General features: G+C 45.4%; 1 protein-coding gene across 7 annotated transcripts in view; it reads left to right on the top strand.

Moving 5' to 3' along the window:
• Positions 1 to 17901, top strand: part of LOC129711879 (LIM/homeobox protein Lhx2) — a 51305-nt gene extending 33404 nt beyond the window's left edge. For all 7 annotated transcript variants that reach the window (XM_055659863.1, XM_055659865.1, XM_055659867.1 and 4 more), the window contains exons 4-5: positions 7046 to 7251; positions 14108 to 17901. In XM_055659863.1, coding sequence (XP_055515838.1) covers positions 7046 to 7251; positions 14108 to 14398 — 497 coding nt within the window. In that variant the 3' untranslated portion in view covers positions 14399 to 17901. The remainder of the gene's footprint in view (positions 1 to 7045; positions 7252 to 14107) is intronic.
• The last annotated feature ends 2157 nt before the right edge of the window (positions 17902 to 20058 follow it).

Below are 20058 nucleotides of genomic sequence, written 5' to 3'. Positions count from 1 at the left end.
GTAAAGCACATCAGATGCTCTCTTGTATCGGACAGACGTACGACATGCAAGACCCCGTAGCCTGCGACTGCCCACTCTTTACACTGGGAGCAGTGAGCATTAATGACCACCTCCATCCCCATAGAATGCAACTTGCTCTTCCACTGTTGCAAGTTGCAACTTCCATAGGAACTAGTGCATCAAAATATGTCAACATCCGTGTCCAAGTGCCATCAAATTCCTTCGCAAACTTAATTTTTTTTAGCGTATGGGATTTTTTTTTCAGGGGATTCTAAGGCTGAGGGGAGACCTGATAAAAGGTTGAGAGGCGTAGATATCCGGCACCTTTATCCCAGCATGGACACATCAAATAAGAACGAGCACGGATTTAAAGTGAGAGGGACGAAGCTGAAAAGAGATGCGTGGGAGATGTTTTGTTACAGAGAGTGTGATGGGGGGCTGGAACGCATTGTGGGGGTAGTGGTGGTGGAGGCAGATACCATAGTGTTGTTTAAGAGGCTTTTGGATAGGCACATGGATATGCAGGTTTGGAGGGATATGGATCACATGCAGGAAGTGCAGATTAGGGTTCGATCCTGACCACGGGTGCTGACTGTATGGCGTCTGTACGTCCTCCCTGTGACCGCGTGGGTTTCTCCAGGTCCCACATTCCAAAGATGCGCAGGCTTGTAGGTCAATTGCCTTCTGCAAGCTGCTGCTAATGTGTAGGATGTGAAACTGGGATGACATAGAGCTCGTGTGTGACTGAGTGATTGTTGGTTGACACTTGTGCCTGTTTCCACACTGTATCGCTAAGCTAAATGTAACTAAACTACGTTTGAGAGATTTTTGTGAAGATCTAATGTGGTGGACATAGATAATCAAAGGGAGAGTTTCATGGATATGGCAACCCCTGCTCTGGAGAAAAAGAGCCAGAAGACACAAGTAACTGCAGATGGACACAAAATGCTAGAGTAACTCAGTGGGTCGGGCAGCATCTGTGGAGGGTATGGGTCAGGTGATGTTTGGACAGGTGACGTTTGGGTCAGGACCCTTCTTCAGCTTCTGTCAGAGGGATAATTCTTTTGGGAAAGAGCGGAGTGATCGGTTGGTTCTTCAGACTGAGGAAGGGTCCCGACACGAAACATCCTCTGTCCATTCCCTCTGCAGATGCTGCCTGACCTGTTGAATTCATCCGGCACTTTGTGTCTCACTCACATCCGGGGACATGGTTGCCTGCGGATATCATCCCGGTTCTGTTGACCACTTCATGGGACTTTCTGAATCAGAGGCCAAAATATCATCATTGAGCTTGTTTCTATGGAACTCTTAAATTAAAGTGGAGTCATGTTTTAATGCTTTTCATAAGTTATCGGAACAGAATCGGGCCATTCGGCCCGTCAGGTCTACTCTGCCATTCAATCATGGCTGATCTATCTTTCCCTCTCAGCCCCATTCTCCTGCCTTCTCCCCATAACCCAAGAATCTGCCAATCTCCACCTTAAAAATACCCACTGACTTGGCCTCCACAGCCGTCTGTGGCAATGAATTACACAGATTCACCATCCACTGACTAAAGAAATTCCTGCACATCTCCTGTCTAAAGGTACGCCCTTTTATTCTGAGGCTGTGCCCTCTAGTCCCAGACTCTTCCACTGGTGGAAACATCCTCTCCACATCCACTCTTTCCAGGACTTTCACTATTTGATAAGTTTCAATGAGGTGTCCCTTCATCCTTCTAAACTTTGGTCTTTTCAACGCAAGTTCTAGTCGGCTGGGAACACCCGAGTGCATTTGATTCTGGAGGCACGTTTGTTTATGCCGACTGTTTCACGGGACGATAAGGTCCACATTTAGGGCCCACCTCGACCTGCTCCTGAGAAGGCCGTTAGGTGTTGACCACATTGCTGTGTGTCCAGAGGGAACAGCTCTCCATCCCACCAGACTCCAGAAGATCAGTAGGACTTTGCAATGATTTATGCAATGACAAAAAGACAGAAAGTGCTGGAGAAACTCAGCTGGTCAGGCTGCACCACTGGAGTAACATGGATAGGTGACGTCTCAGATTGGGACCTTTCTTCAGACAATGATTCAGTTGTCAACTCTTCCACCTCCAGCTGCCATGGTCACAATGGGCTGGTGTAAGTTGCCAGGAGAGTGAAGATGAGCAGCAGTATCAGGGGGACACGGTGGAAATGCGAAGAGGAAAAAAAGGGATTGATGACGAGCACAGATCCAGTGGGCTGAAGGGCCTGTTTCCATGCGGGATGACCATGACTATATCCAAACCGGATGATAGTCTTATTGAGGTTTATAACATTTTGAGAAGATGTGGAGTCAAATTTACAATGGGGGGCTGCATAACTGAAAAATAGACGTGTTGGAATACACAGCTCAGGAGGCGTCAGTGACTAAGGCAGGCACGGTGGCGCAATGGTAGAGTTGCGCCAGAGTCCCGGGTTCGATCCTGACCACGAGTGCTGCTTATACAGAGATTGAACCTTCTCCCCGTGATCGCGTGGGTTTTCTCCGGGTGCCCTGGTTTCCTCCCACACTCCAAGGACGTGCAGGTTTATAGGTCAATTGGCTTCTGTAAAATGTTAATATTGGCCCTAGTGTGTAGGATAGTGGTAGTGTATGGGGTGATTGCTGGTCGGCACAGACTCGGTGGGCTGAAGGACACGTTTCCATACTGTATCTCTAAAGTCTGGTCTAAAGGTGGAACAGTTCAGGTGCCTCTTGCTACCTGGCTCCTGGTCCTTAACCAAGCAGATTCTTGATCTTCAATGCTACCCCATTAAATATGGCCACTTGTCTGCCTCCACCATCCCCTCAGGCAATGACTCTCAGACCTCCGTCCTCTTCAGCTGAAGAAATAATTCCTCATCTCTTGTCTGACCCTTCCTCCAATTAACGTTAATCAAGCCTCCTGATTATTGATCTTCTGCCACGGGAAGCAGGCCCTTCCTGTTTAGGCCCCTTACACTTAATTAACATCTCAGTTCCAGCTCCTCTCAGTCCCAGAGGAAACAGCCACAACCAGACCTGTCTCTCTGCATCGCTGGATAATCCACCAGCCCTGGCATGATCCTCGTAAATCTCGTCCGCCACCCCTGTCTGGTGTCTTCCTGTGGTGCGGTGACCAGAACAACACAGACTTCTCATCGCTGTGGGCTGGCCACGCTTTAATGCCGGGCTTTTCAATATCAGATTTATTTTATTAACTGAAATTAAGTGTCGTGGTGGGACTTGAATTAATAGCTCCCCGTCATTACTTCACAATTGCTAATACATAGCCGCTGTCACATGCACATAACAAGCTATGGGACACCATGAACAAAGACAATACCTGCATTATTTGGTGGGGCAAGGAGCCATGAGTCTTTCATTGTCATTTGCATCAGGCAAATGACAATGAACAATGCAATTCTTACTTGCTGCAGCTTTGCCGGCACCTTCCCTGGGTCATTTTTGGCCAGATTTAAACTAAATGTAGCGTTTAAATCACTTATTATAACATTTTAGAAATGATACTCCTTTATTCTAAAGCTACAAATATGATTCAAGGCATCCATCAAGAGAGATACTTCATTTCAATGGTACACAAAAATGCTGGAGAAACTCAGCGGATGCAGCAGCATCTATGGAGCGAAGGAAATAGGCAACGTTTAGGGCCAAAACCCTTCTTCAGACTGGGTTTCGGCCCGAAACGTTGCCTATTTCCTTCGCTCCATAGATGCTGCTGCACCCGCTGAGTTTCTCCAGCATTTTTGTGTACCTTCGATTTTCCAGCATCTGCAGTTCCTTCTTAAATACTTAATTTCAATGTTACGTCCCCCATAAGCAAACACTGTTCTAGACTTTAGTCTTTAGAGATACAGCGCAGAAACGCACCCTTCAGCCAACTGAGTCCACGCCAACCTTCCTCCCCACCTCATATTGCTACTTAAAGTAAAATGATCACATTCACGCTTTAATCTAACACCTTCTCATTCATGTTGCTATTTTGAATGGAGCAGGAAACTGTGATTTAGACCACGTTTAGTTTAGTTTAGTTTAGAGATACAGCACGGAAACAGGCCCTTCGGCCGGCCGAGCCCGCGCTGACCAGCGATCACCCCGTACACTAACACTATCCTACACGCTAGGGACAATTTATAATTTTTACCAAAGCCAAATAACCTACAAACCTGTACGTCTTTAGAGTGTGGGAGGAAACCGGAGTACCTGGAGAAAGCATATGCGGTCACGGGGATAAGGTACAAACTCTGTACACACAGCAACCATCGTCAGGATCGAACCCGGGTTTCTGGCGCTGTGAGGCAGCAAGACTACCACTGCGCCACAGGGCTGACCCATTCTGTAATTTGCTAGAACACCAACCAGATTGAAGTATTAAGATACAATGCATATCATATTCAGAAATGTTTAAGAAGGAACTGTAGATGCTGGAAAATCGAAGGTAGACAAAAGTGCTGGAGAAACTCAGCGGGTGCAGCAGCATCTATGGAGTGAAGGATTGGGTCTGAAGAAGGGTTTCAGCCTGAAACGTTGCCAATTTCCTTCGCTCCATAGATGCTGCTGCACCCGCTGAGTTTCTTCAGCACTTTTGTCTGCCTTCATATTCAGAAATGTTTCTTTTAAAGAGCGACTTAATTTGGTTCTTCTGTGCTTAGCGGGGTGAAAATACTGGCGTACCATAGTTTGATGAAGTTGGCAAGCAGCATGCTGGCAGAGTTATTCAGTCCTTAAAGCATGTTCTATATTCTCTGGAGTTCAATGTAGAATATGGGACTGAGGATGGGTCAGCGCTGGAACAGGCCCTTCGGCCCACAATGTCCGTGCCAAATATGATGCTGAGTTATACTTGTTTCCTCTGTCCGCACATGATCCATATCCCTCCATTCCCTGCATATCCATGTGCCCATCGGAAAGCCTCTTAAATATTCCCATTGCATCCACCACCACTGACAGCAGATTCCAGGCACCCACAACCCTCCGCATAAAATAAAACTTGCCCCGCACATCTCCTTTAAACTTTGGCCCTCTCACCTTAATGCTATGCCCTCTATCCTTTGACATTTCCATCTTGGAGAGAAGGTTCTGACTGTCCACCCTATCTATGCCTCAGAGAATGACGAACAATCTTATTGAGACATGAGATCTTCAGGGGGCATCACTGATAGATGTTGAGATATTTGAACCAGTGGGAGACTCACGAACGAGGGGGACAGAGATACAAGATTCGAGGGACGATCATTTAAAACTGAGGTGTGTGGAAGTTCCTGGTTCATTCAGATCGGTCGAGAGATGGGCACCGGGTTGATCAGCAGTATCGGACTGAGAGAGGAGCAACTCCACGGTGGTCCCAACAACACTTTGATTAACAGCTCCCTCACCCCACCTGCCCATAACATGACCCTCCCCAACTCCATAGCAACTGGACCCGGCGTGTAAACCCTTCAAACTCTTCGAACAAGGGTCCAACCGGAAAGGTCGCCTATCCATGTTCTCCATGCTGCCTGTCCTGCTGAGTTACTCCAGCATGTTGTGTCTTTTTTGTTGTTGTGAACCAGCTTCTGCAGTTCCTTGTGTCTCTGATGCCCGATTGGTTCATTATCTAGATTATCGAGCCCGGGGCTCTGGCACTGTAAGGCAGCAACTCTACCGCTGCACCACTGTGCCACCTTGCGATATTCCGCATTGTATCTGCTTCTACCAACTCCCCTGGCAGTGTGTTCCAGACATCTGTCACTCCCTGTAATAAACTTGCCCGGCATATCTCCTATATACCATCCCACTCTCACCTTGATGCGATGCCCTTTAATATTTTGATGCTTGCACCCTGAAAAAAAAAGACCCTGTCCAAGGCTCTTGGAATTTTATTAACTTCTATTGGACCTTGTGGCACAGTGGTAGAGTTGCTGCCTTACAGCGCCAGAGACCCGGGTTCGATCCTGACCACAGGTGCCGGCTGTACAGAGTTTGTACATTCTCCCTGGAACTGCGTGGGTTTCCTCTGGGTGCTCTGGTTTCTTCCCACATTCCAAAACTGTGCAGGTTTGTAGGTTAGTTGACTTACTGTAAATTGCCCCTAATGTGAAAAAAATAATATAAAATAATCTCATTTATATAGCACATTTTTAGTCAACTTGCATTGACCCCAAAGTGCTTCACATAATTACATTACATTTACACACAGGCAAAGGTGGGTGAAGTGTCTTGCCCCAAGGACACAACGACAGTATGCACTCCAAGCGGGATTCGAACCGGCTACCTTCCGGTCGCCAGCTGAACAATTAGCCCATTGCGCCATCTGTCGTCCCAGAGACGTCCCACATCTGTCGTCCCACGCCATCTGTCCTCCCTGTCGTGAAGGATAGAAGTAGTGGAAGGGCCTGCTTCTGCACTGTAAACTAAACTAAACTCAACTAAACTAAATCGATCGTCTCACAGCCTCTGATGTTCCAGGGAAAACAATCCCAGTTTGTCCAACCTCTGCTTGTATTTAATACTCTCCAATCCAGGCACCATCCTGGTAAAAATGGAGACACAAGGAGGCTAGAATGAGTGGGTCAGGCAGCTTCAGTGGAAGGAATGGATACATGACATTTCTGTGTGGATATGGAACACACAGGCTGCTGGAGTAACTCAGAGGGTCAGGCAGCATCTCAGCAGAACATGGATGGGTGATGTTTCAGGTCAGGACATTTCTTTATAGATCTTGGTAAACCACTTCTACACCTCCTCCAAAGCCTCCATATCCTTCCAGTAAAGCGCTGGGTGACCCAGAACCTATTTTCCTGCCCATTTCCAAAACCGGCCCTTCTTTCATTGAGTTTTCGCTCTCCGTTATATTTGACCCATTCGAGATGCGTCTCAAGTCAAAACTAATCACCAAACTAAGGGCATCTTCCTGCATTCACAAAGTGGGAACATCTCCAAGTAAAAGGTGCAGAGAACACTGATTCTATTGAATCATCAGTGGGATGCATTTTTAGCCAATAGTCACACTTATTCAAAATTTCTTCTTAAATTTACAGTAAATCTTCCTAATATTTTGTAGCATTGAGTTGTAATGAAAATGATGGTGAACACTTGGACAGAGAGCAGCAGTACCCGCCCACGCAGAAGACAAAACGCATGCGCACCTCGTTCAAACATCATCAGCTGAGGACCATGAAGTCTTATTTTGCCATAAATCACAACCCCGATGCGAAGGACCTCAAGCAACTAGCACAGAAAACCGGGCTGACAAAGCGCGTCCTGCAGGTAAGAAGATCTCGCTTCAGTTAAATGTCGGAAGTTCTGGAAATCAGAAAATGTAGGCAAACAGCTCTGCGGAAAATGCTCAGCAGGTCAGGCAGCATTTGTGGAGGGAACACCAGAATTTAGTTTAGTTTAGTTTAAAGACACAGCATGTAAACCAGGCCCTTCTGTCCACAGAGTGTCGATCACCTTAGTTTCCTTTAGTTTAGTTTAGAGACACGGCATTTAAATAGGCCCTTCGGCCCACCGAGTCCGCGGCGACCAGCATTATCCTACACGCTAGGGACAATTTACAATTTTTTTTGTTAACCGAAGCCAATTAACCTACGAACCAGAATGTCTTTGGAATGCGAGAGGAAACCGGAGCACCCGGAGAAATCCCATGGGGTCACCGGGAGAACTTTCAAACTCTGTACAGACAGCACCCATAGTCAGGATTGAACCTGGGTCTCTGGCGCTGTAAGGCAGTAACTCTAAGGCAGTGGGTAGTTGAGGCCAGTTCATTGGCTATATTTAAGAGGGAGTTAGATGTGGCCCTTGTGGCTAAGGGGATCAGAGGGTATGGAGAGAAGGCAGGTACGGGATACTGAGTTGGATGATCAGCCATGATCATATTGAATGGCGGTGCAGGCTCGAAGGGTCGAATGGCCTACTCCTGCACCTAATTTCTATGTTTCTATGTTTCTACCGCTGCGCCACCGTGCCGCCCTGATCACACTGGTTCTAAGTTATCCCACTTTCGCATCCAATCCCAGGGAAAAATGTACCGAGGCCAATTAACCTACAAACCCGCACGTCTTTTGATCCGGGACGGAACTGGAGCACCCGGTGGAAACCCATGTCGTCACAGGGAGAGTGTGCAAACTCCACATAGACAGCACCTGAAGTCAGGGTTGAACCCGGGTCTCTGGCGCCATGCCACAGCAGCTCTACCAGCTTGGTGTTAATGCTTCAGTTCTGATGAAGGATCATTAAATTGAAGCATTGACTCTTTCTCCCTTTGTAGATGCTGCTGCTGACTCACCGGACATCAGTTGAGCCCCTTTTCAAATGATGTTGCTCAGGCAACCTCTCCTCTTATCCTCCCTTCCTCATATTGCTATTTAAAGTAAAATGATCATATTCGCGCTTTAATCTAACACCACCTCCCACAGGATGCCATTGTGAATGGAGGAGGAAACCGTGATTTGGTCCAACCACTCATTTCTCAAACACGTTTGGTTTGGTTTAGAGATACAGCGCGGAAACAAACCCTTTGGCCCACTGCGTCCACACCGACCAGCGATCATCCCGTACACGAACACTATCTTACACACTAGGGACAATCATCCCGTACACTAGCACTATCCTACACACTAGGGACAATTTGCAGTTTTTACTGAAGCCAATTAACCTACAAACCTGCACGTCTTTGGAGAGTCGGAGGTGGAGATAAACCACGTGGTCACAGGGAGAACGTGCAAACTCCGTACGGACAGCACCCGTAGTGAGGATGGAACCCTTGTCTCTGGTGCTGTAAGGCAGCAACTCTACCACTGCGCCACCGTGCCCCCCCTTCACGGAGCATGTGTTACAATTAGAATCACACTATTGTGGGGCTGTGACATAGGAGAGGGAGACCATTCAGCCTGTTGAGTCCATGCTAGCTCTTGGATTTGGGATGTGGGCTCAGCCTGCCCTGCGCAGCTGGTTGAACTGCTTCCTGCCAGCGCCAAAGACCTGGGTTAGATCCTGACCAAGGGTGCTATCTGTGTGGAGCTTGCACGTTCTCCCTGCGACCACCTGGGTTTCCTCCGCGTGCTCTGGTATCCTCCCACATCTCAAAGATGTGCGGGTTTGTGGGTTAATTAACCCAGTACCATTCACCAGCACTTGTTTATAAGGTATAGGAGCAGAATCAGGCCATATCCCATCAAGTCTACTCCACCATTCAATCATGGTAGATCTATCTCTCCCTCCTAACCCCATTCTCCTGCCTTCTCCCCATAACCCCTGATACCCTTATTAATTTAGAATATGTCAATCGCTGCCTTAAAAACACCCAATGACTTGGCCAGCACAGCTGTCCCTGGCAACAAATTTCACCGCCCTCATCTCCTTTCTAAAGTACATCCTTTAATTCTGAGGCTATGGACTCTGGTCTTAGACTCTCCACTCTATCCAAGCTTCTCACTGTCCATTAAGTTTCAATGAGGTCCCACCTCATCCTTCTAAACTTCAGCGAGGACAGGCCCAGTGCGTGAAACGCCCATCATATGTTAACCCAATCATTCCTGGGATCATTCCTGTAAACCTCCTCTGGACCCTCTCCAAGGCCGGCATATCCTTCCTTAGATATGGTGCCAAAAACTGCCCACAATATTCCCAATGCGGCCTGACCCGTGGCTGATGAAGTCTCTGCATTACATCCCTATTTTTATATTCGAGTCCTCTCAAAATAAATGCTGGCTTGTTCGGCATACGTCGGCAAACAATGTACAGGCTTGTCCAGAATGCTTCTTAAGTGTCTCTGACTCCACGCTCTTAAGTGTCTTGGCTCCACGCTTGTTCGTCAGTTCCCAAATTTCAAATTCACTTTTCTAAACATCCCAGCTGCTGCAGTAGTGGGGTCTAATGCTCGTGCAACTGAATCAATAATCCGAACCCATGTATTGAACCAGTAACTTAACCACTAACCTCCCATCTGAGCATCAGAACCATACTCTTACAAACAAAACATAACATCATTTTGTTTTTGGATGGCACAATGGTACAGTGGTAGAGTTGCTGCCTTACAGCGCCCGAGACCTGGGTTCGATCCTGACTACGGGTGCTGTCTGTATCGCGTTTGTACGCTCTCCCCGTGACCGCGTGGATTTTCTCCGGTTTCCGTCCACACTCCAAAGACGTACAGGTTTGCAGGTTAATTGGCTTTGGTAAATTGTAAATTGTCCCTAGTGTGTAGAATAGTGTTAGTAACCCTGTATCTCTGAAGTCTAAAGTGTAAATTGCAAAGACCTTTGGATTGGTTCCTTTAGATGAGAGTAGAGTTTTATTTTGGGCAGGGAGGTGGGGGGGGGATGTTGCGGATGGTGAATGACAAATCGATCACTATTGGGGGCTCACGTCCTGGTTTGCTTCAGTGGTTGCCCCCTGTCCATGGTCGTTGTCTGATGGCAATGAGCAGTGAACACTGTCTGGGAAGGTGGTCGGAGAGGTCAAGAGAGTTCGGATGATGATGGCACCACAATGACACCAATTTATCGAGCAGCTGAAGCAACAAATGCCAGCCATGCCTGTTTGTCTCTGGTACCATACAAACCCAGCATTGTTCCCTTAATTTTAAAATAGCATTTCCCATTCTTTCACTAATCCTGCTATTGGGTGATGAACATCGATCTAGTTCACCTTCCTATACAGTGTCTCTCACAAGGTGGTTAGAAGCTCTGTGGTGACTTTAAATGACAGCAGTTTAATGTGGTTTAGATTAGAGATACAGCGCGGTAACAGGCCCATTGGCCCACCGAGGCCGCACCGACCAGCGACCCCCGCCCACTAACACTATCCTACAACGCTATGGACAATTTACACTTATACCAAGCCAATTTACCTACACACCTGTACGTCTTTGGAGTGTGGGAGGAAACCAAAGAAATCGGAGAAAACCCATGCGGGTCACGGGGAGAACGTGCAAACTCCGTACAGACAGCACCCATAGTCGAGATCGAACTCGGGTCTCCGGCGCTGCAAGCGCTGCAAGACAACAACTCTACCGTTGCGTCACCGTGCTGCCCGGCTTCTACCAAATTCAGATCACGTGTGAAAAAGATGATACTGCCAGGTCCGTTAGAAATTCAATCCCTGTGCAAAACCCCCCAAAAACCACCATGATTTAGAGAGTAGAAACAAGAAACTGCAGAAGCTGGTTTGCACAAACGGACACAAACTGCTGAAGTAACTCAGTGGGCCTGGCAACATCTCTGGAGAACATGGATATGTGATATTTCAGGTCATGACTTTGAAAAGGGTCCCGACTCAAAATGACATCTATTCATGTTCTTCAGAGATGCTGCCTGACCCACTGCGTTGCTCCAGCACTCTGTATCCTTTTGTACTCACTTGGTTTTTTGTATTGGAAAAGACCAGGAAGGATTGTGTGTTGGGACGTTCCTGATCAATGCCGAATAAAACCCTTGCATTTACACTGTAAAGTATAACATTATACTTCAAGAACTCAAACAGTGTAATCAGATAACATGGGGCATCTATGTGCTTTTTCTAACTGTGTGGATGCACTCATTCAATAATCTCCTTCCCCAGAGGGAGATATAGTTATTCCTACACGGGGTACATGCCCACTCTTACGGTGGCACGTTGGTGAAGCTGGTAGAGTTGCTGCCTCAAAGTGCTACGGACACGGGTTTAATCCTAACCTCGGGTGCTCTCTGTGTGGAGTTTGCTTGTTCTCCCTGTGACCGTGCAGGTTTCCTCCGGGCGCTCCGGTCTCCTGTCATTTTCCAAGGACGAGTGTGTTTGGAGGCTCATTGGCCTCTGTAAAATTGACCCTATTGTGTAGGGAGTGGATGCAACAGTGGGACTCGATAGAACTAGTGATTAATGGTCAGCGTGGACTTGGTGGGTGGAAGGACATGTTTCTATGCTCTATCTCTCAGCTAACCAGACTATACTCCATAGTACAGATGTATATACAGTGTACAGAAGTTTATGTGGAAGTTCTCCCAGCTAGGCCCAGTGGGAGTCCCACAATCAAAGGCAGTAATTGCCCTGTGGGCAAGAATGGAGCAGTTATCCACAGCACCTCAATATGATGCCGTGACAACTATAACGATAATACCTAGGGTTTTGAAACTCAGTATACATTTATTACCATCAAATACCACCACTAAGCATATCTTCAAAGACCGGACTAACACAAGGCTTTTGTACATATGGGCACATTTACTTTCTTTGTTGCAAAATGTGTTGCCTGAAAGATTTAATTACCCTGGCATGCACGGATGTTTGCTCTTCGCCCGTGTACTGCATTTCTATCCTCGCACAAAGCACTTGCAACGGAAACTTACATGGCATTTACATGGTGGGTCATCTATTAGAGGGGCATCTTTGTGTTTCACATGGCGGTGCAGTAGAATTCATTGTACCCCTAACCTCTTTTCTGTTTACAAAGTGCACTCTGGATGGAATTGCTGGACGCCCTCAGTTCCCAGGCATCGGGAGATGCTGCGACATGTAGATTAACAACTTTTTTTATCTTGGGATTAGCTTGGGGCAAACATTTGTTCTGTAAACTCTAGCGCATAACATCAATCCATCAGGGAGTGCGCCATGCACCAAATTAATTTGGCATAAAACACATGTATATAATTCACACGTGCCATCCACATGGAGATATTTTCCAGTCATGTCTCTGGAGACTGCAGTCATTCATACTTAGTGAGGGAGGCAGCAGGTTACTCATATCGACGTTTGACATAATAATTCATTATAATTTGTCACTGGACTGCCTCAAGCAGCATCAAAGGCAAACAGATAACTTTTAAGGCATGGAGGGGATATATTCCTTGGTTCATGTGTTTCTGGTGTGATTTCAAATCGTCCTGGAGGCTTGTTTGAATGGAACAGGGAGATTTCTATAGATAGACACAAAATGCTGGAGTAACTCAGCGGGACAGGCAGCGTCTGTGGAGAGAAGGAATGGGTGACGTTTCGGGTCGAGACCCTTCTACACCCGAAAAGCCGGCCTTTCCTTCTCTCCAGAGATGCTGCCTGTCCCGCTGAGTTACTCCAGCATTTTGTGTCTATCTTCGGTTTAAACCATCATCTGCGGTTCCTTCCTACAAAGGGAGATTTCGATACCGCCTCATATTTTGCGGTTGGTTTAAATACTTCATTTTAACTTTTAGTTAGGTAACATATAAATAAAAACTTGCCAAGAATATGCACAATCTAACCAAAAGAAACGTTAAATATGGGAATATTATTATATTGGAATGTTGTCTGAAGCCAACATTTCTAATGGTAAAAATGATTAATAAAATTAAACATAGAAAATCTATAAATTTGTCAACAGTTCATTTTAAAGTTGAGAATGCAGACACTTGGTGACCCTCTGATTTCTACCAAGTCTGAAAAATCAACTTAAACAAATGGATGCATCGTAATAAATATTTAAAATTGCATTATTTTTTTAAATATTGTGTGCATGCTTGACTCTTATTGCAATCATCAGATGTTTAAGTCTCTTTAAACAGTTTTCTGTGTTAATATAATCCCTTCCACTTCAGGATTTGTTCCTCGACAAAATCAGGCGAATGTTTAGAATGCCTCACAAATTGCTCCCTTACTTTTAGAAAAAAAAACCTCACAAAGTCCTACAATACCGAGGCAGGTCCTTAACGGCATCATATTTGGTTAAACCGAGAGAAAATGTAATTCAGGTTGTTATAGGGCAGCACAGTGGTAGAGTTGCTGCCTTGCAGCACCAGAGACCTGGGTTCCATACTGACTATTGGTGCTGATTGTATACAGTTTGTACATTCTCCCTGAGACCGCGTTGGTTTTCTCCGGGTGCTCCGGTTTCCTCCTACACTCCAAAGACGTACAGGGTTTGTAGGTTAATTGCAAATTGTCCCTAGTATGTAGAATATTGTTAGTGTACAGGGATCGCTGGTTGGCGTGGACTCGATGGGCCGAAGGGCCTGTTTCCACGCTGTATCTCCATAGTCTAAAGCTGATCAAACGCTAAAGTATTATTTCTAAGGCAAGTAGCAGATGACTTTCTGTTGTGATCGCGTTACTGACGTTAAGCTCGCTACGTGGGTTAAAAACTGGTACAATATTACGTCAAATTGGTTTGCAGGTGTGGTTCCAAAATGCAAGAGCAAAATTCCGGAGGAATCTTTTACGGCAGGAAAATGCAGGGGGTGACAAAGCGTCTGATGGCACGTCGCTGCAAGCAGGAACGCCGTCCGGCCCGGCATCGGAAATCTCCAACGCCTCTCTTAGCCCTTCGAGCACCTCCACGACATTAACTGACTTGACTAATCCTTCTATGCCAACCGTGACATCCGTTTTAACGTCAGTGCCTGGCAGCCTTGAAGCGCCCGACTCGCGAAGCCCCACACAAACTACTCTCACAAACCTTTTCTGAGAACTCTTTTACACGACTCCCACGGAGAAGAGGAAAAATCTTAGTTTAATTACAACTGTATTTTTAATAGATGCTTTGTACAACTGACTAACAGCACTATGGATCTGTACCGAAAAACAGAAAAAGCAAATCGGGAGAAACAAAAAAAGGTTTACATTCTGCTGCGGACAAACTTTGCAGAGTTGAGTTGGATTCCCTCTTGTGTAACTGTACAGTTTTGTGGACTGATCAAGGCAATGAATTCAAAAAAACGAACCATGAAATAAAGTTGGCTAGGATTTATGTGTAGTTCTAAGTTTTCAAAGACTGTCATGTGCCTTAATATACTGTCTTATAAACACACTATGGACTGCATCTGCATTCAATTCAGATTTATGAGGTCAACTCTTACCACTTGTCTATCTGGTGCACTGGAAGTTCAGGAGCCTTTCGAAATGTCACAGTGAAAGGTCAGCTTCAATAAAGTTGTGCTAAAGGTTATAAAACAAAACACAAAGCAAAGAAGGTTTTGGACATTGAAATATTGCAGTATGTGATTGAAGGGAATAGAAATATCTCAGTATCTGTATACCTCTTGAGTTCATTATAGGTTTGCAGTTATACCTCAATGACCATCCAGAGTTCAGGGGGTCTATCTCAGTGGACCAGAAAGGTAACATTTGGTTTTATTGGGCACTTTCATAGTCATATCTGCAACCGTTTCCCCTTTTGCTGTTGTGTCCCACATACATTTGTTTTGCATTATTTAATATATTCCAGTCTGAGGACTGAAATAACTGAAACGTTACAAGAACTGGGACACTGCAAGTTACCCAATTCAGGTAAAGTACTCCGAAGGCCCTTTGATGTATCCAAACCTGCCCACCTACATGCAAGGAAGTCTCCATAATGCATAACGCTGTGAGTTTGGGGAGCGCCCAGCTTCAACTGTAAACACCTTCTGCGATTGAATTGTTAATTGATGGTCTGTGGCGGTGAATTATCCCAAAACTGGGAGCTGAAATTAACATTCGGACTCGCCGACAGAAGGTGACATGGATTTTCTAAACCACTCCATATTGTGAGGGAAACCAGGCTTGGATTGGTCCGAGCTAGAATGACGTTGGTGGATTACGTTATTCAATGGAGTTGAGGGTGGGGGGGGGTACGTTAAATAGTTCACAAATAGATTGCAATTCATTCTATAAGAAAGAATCTTGTTATCTGTGTACGCAGCAGATTATTTCCATTCCCCGCATTCATCTCAGTGAATCCATGGAACAGGTGCCACTTTGCCCGTCTGAAATACAAAGTTTGGTTGAGAGTTGGCAAATTTCTGCTTCAAAGTTAAAAAAATAATATTTTAAAACGTAATATTGGAATGTTACCAACGTTTACAAAGGAAATTTAGGATTTAACATTACCCCCTTTAAAAAAAAGCATCTGTCACGGACTTCATTCTAATTTGTGTTTCAGTTTAAAATGTTGAAGATTGACACCTTGTTCTACAGGCACTTTGGAAAAATGATCCCATCAACGGGAACTTTTAATGTGTTTTAATTCCTCTCGTTTCACATCTGTTGCCACCAACGTCCTCAGTCAGTCCTGATGGTGGTGTGTCTGATGGCTGTACCTACACAGTGAAGCTGGATGGAGGATTGATAGAATATAGAACAGCACAGCACAGGAACAGGCTCTTCAGCCCACAATGTCTGTGCCGAACATGATGCCAAGTTAAACTAATGTGCTCTTACTGTTCATGATCCCAATCCTTCCATTCCCTGCATATCCATGTACTGATCTAGAAGCCTCGCAAATGTCACTCATATTTGCTTCCACCAACACCCCAGGCAGAATGCTCCAGTCACCCTCCACCCTCTAAAAAAAAAAGCCCCTTTAAACTTTCCACCTTTGTCCTATAACCTTTGACCTTTCCACCCTTGGCCAACCCTACCCTATCCTTGCCTCTCACCATTTTACATACTTCCATCAAGTCTTCCCTCAACTTCTGATGCTCCAGAGTAAATGATCCAGGTTTGTCCAACCTCTCCTCACAGATAATACCCTCTGCAGCACCCGAGTGAACCTCATATGCACCCCCTCCAAACCCTCCACCCCCTTTCTGTGATGGGACGGCCAGAACTGCACAGAGCAGCATTTCCCCAGGATGAGACACATTGCTATGGGCTCCTGGATTACTACGGGCCCCCATTGCCATGGGCCCTCCTCTCAGACCCCTGGCTCCAGGCTAAGTTCAACAGCAGGCCCACCGCCTGTGGATCTGCTTCCCAGGCCTTTGTGCTCCCAGGCTGTTTACAGGAACACTGTTCGCTAACAGAGTTCTGCAAGGTCGCTGTGCGAGTTGCTGATAAAAACGATTTCACTTTGACACCTAATTTGAATGACACTGAAGAAGAAAGGCTGCTTAGACTGGAGGCACGCGGCACACGACTTATTACTTTGGAGAGGACAAAGCCAAGTGCCAGGAACTCTGGTACTAAACGGAGCTGAGCTACTTGTAAATGGATTAATTGGCACAGAACAAAAAGAAAATTAAGAGATTGCCCTGATATACACGTGCCGTGTCTGAGCAGTGATGTGTTCAGTGTTTACTGGGAGGCTATACAGTGCTGTTGACAGCACCCACTTATACAGCAAGTCAGCCATGCCAGAAAGTTTGCATTACAGACCCAATGCAGCAGATGCCAGGTCAATTGTGTGTCTAATGTGGTACCAGCCTAGAGAGTGAAACTAGGAGTTAAATTGATCAATACGACCAGTGGATAATATGTAGCCAGATAGCGATGTTAGAAGCCTGGACAGAAAAGGTTTTGCTGCCATTTTGCTACCTAGTGTGCAACTGTATCATTACATTTGATCCTTTTTAACTGTAAGAGAAGTTTACCCTTTCTGAAGGGTTAGTGTGGTCAGATGTGATTGCCACTGGTTTTGTAGTGCCGTTAATCCTAGTCTGGGAACCTCATGATTGCATTGAAGTTGATGCATTAAAAAAAAGTTATTTATTATTGTTCAAAAGTACCAGAGTCGCACACAGGATAAACAGTCAGAAATTCTAAAAAGAGCAAATTCTACTGAACACCATGGCTTGGGATACAACAGCGCATTCTCGCCCTCTGAGTATGTTTGGGTAACTTCACAGCCCAAATGAAGCTCCGATATTGCATTCCCTTCGTCAGGAGAGACAGGCAGATGTAGACTTGTCATTGGCACTGTTATTTAAAGCCACAGACATTGACAGGGAAGTGAAGAGGCTTCTCCCGCCAGCAATGGGGTTGTTGAGGTAAAGGCTGCACCACTGGAAGAGGTGGCTATGGAAGGAAGCTGCCAGCAATAGGCCGGTTGGCAGACACCAGCAAACGAGGCGAAGTATGGATTGGTTACACTTGCACCGTCTACATTTCTCCCCATGTCCAAAAGAAAGAGAAAAAAAAACGAAGAAAAAAAATTAAATAAGCTGGATAAAGAAAATTAAAAAAAATATATGAGTACATATTGCAGGTGGATTCCCTCAAAGTTTTTAAGGCATTTTGGAATTCAGCTCCTCATTTTCATTGGGTTCACTACATTGAGGCGGGTCCCCAGTCTGAATCCTCCATTTTAAGTGTCTGGAACTGTGAGAGCATGAGGCCACTTCAACGCCAATAATTCCCGCACTGGAGTTGCAAATGACAAGAGAAGCGTTACCTAGAGGAAGACTATTAGGCCGCAGTGGATATTGGTGCGGACACTTTAATGAACTTTGCCGACCCTTTTTATTGTTTTGATGCTGTTGTTTTGTCTGATTGTCAAAAGCACGCTGGCTTTGAATGCTGTACATTTTCTATAATATCAATTGTACTGTCCTGTACGCATTCTTGTGCAGTTGAATGTGATGTATTGAACAGTCTTCATTTCTGTTGATATGTATAAATTAGCATAAAGTAGTTCTAATTTTTAAAGTGTTCTCTTGGCAGTGAATTTAATCCACAACTCCATGCCGTTATACAAGTGGAAAATGTCAGGCATGTTTTCCACCAGACACCTGGACCCCGGCTGCACAGTCTTTAACGATTTTGGGTGTAAAGTCTATACAGAGTGCAGAACACCATTCACAAGAGGGAAATAACACATCGCTGAAGACATAAAATGCTGGAGTAACTCAGCGGGACGGCAATGGGTGACGTTTCAGGTCGAGACACTCAGACTGAGAGTCAGGGGAGAGGGAGTCTAGAGATATGGAAGGGTAAGTTTGAAAATGACAGATCAAGGCAGATGATGATGATAAGGAAATGTAGAATGGTTCATTGTTCGCTAAGGGGAAAGTGAGAAGGAGGAGCGAGTGTGGGTTCAAACGTGGTGGAAGAGCTGGAGAGTTGGAGGAGTCACAGAGGGGGAGCAGCGAGAGAGGGTGCTGCAGAATTCTCTTGTCAGGGGAGAGGGAGTCTCCAGCATTTTGTGTCTATCTTCGGAATAAACCAGAACCTGCAGATCCTTGCAACACATAACAAATCTCGCACAGTTAGTGACAGAGCATCTTTCTCGAGGCATCAACGCTCATAGGTCGAAGTAAAAGATTATTTAGGGGTTAATCAATTTGTAAATATGATTTTTTTGCAGGTAGAGCAAGTATTGGGGTCAATTGAGACGGCAATTTCCAGCATTTGAAATGTCCTATCATTAAAAGAATGAAAATTATAAGCCTGGAAGCCAAAGAGCCTACAGCGGAGTAAGATAGACCACTCCTTCTAAATGCAATGGGCTGATGTGTAGTACGCAACGGAGCGGAACGTGGGACTTTTTTTCATCCATCTCTGTAACCTGACCCGACTCGCAGTGTAATCAACGTTGCGGGCGAACAGTTTTTGTTAATAAATTATAATTCTGAAAATGAGGAAGATCTATACCAAATAACTTTTATTTTTACGAGGATGTTTCCATAACCAGCTTCCGTCTCCGCACTAGTATCTTTGCTCCGCTACGGGATCTTTGGTGCGGAGACGGAAGCCGGTTATGGAAATGGGGCCGAAAAATTACCCATGAATCTGCCCATGACCGTACTACGATTTTTTCGTCAAGTGGCCTATCTTGCTCGCTATAGGATCTTTGCTGGAAACTAGGCGACTTCAAGACAGAGGTCATTTGAAAAGTGAGCTGCATTTGAAAAAATGTAAAATGGTTGCTGGTCATTTTTTCAATCAAAGACAAATTGACCAAATACAAAGGTACAATACTTGCTCTTGCTGCAAATAGGTAAATAATGTTCCCAGATGGGACTTGTGCTGCCAGACAACAGCAACAATGCAATCATGAATAATAATAAGACTGTTTCTTTCACGGTCTTCTGCAGTTAGCTCCAGCCTCCAGCGTTATTCCTGGGATACAGCTCTCCAGGCCTTTGTTATCAAAAATGCCGGGTTTGTTCTTTGTTTAATTCCCTGTTATCAAAACTTCCTTCATTAAAACAGTCTTCTGTGGACGAGGTAAATACCTGGCTGGTATTTGATTAATAAATCAGAGGCTCAGAGTAGGTGCTTGTGATGAAAGAGATCCTGCACTGTCTGGACCCATTTGGCTTCAATATCTTAGGTTTCTGGAAGCTTTGAAGCATTGACTGGTATATTGGACGTGGAAATGAGGTTATTTATGATACTTTTTTGTGGAGAGCTCCAATGGGTTGTGAA

Source organism: Leucoraja erinacea, chromosome 31, assembly GCF_028641065.1.
Source record: "Leucoraja erinacea ecotype New England chromosome 31, Leri_hhj_1, whole genome shotgun sequence".
NCBI classification, from domain to species: domain Eukaryota; kingdom Metazoa; phylum Chordata; class Chondrichthyes; order Rajiformes; family Rajidae; genus Leucoraja; species Leucoraja erinaceus.
Note: the sequence above shows the minus strand (reverse complement) of the source record. Positions and strands in the feature narration are given on the sequence as shown.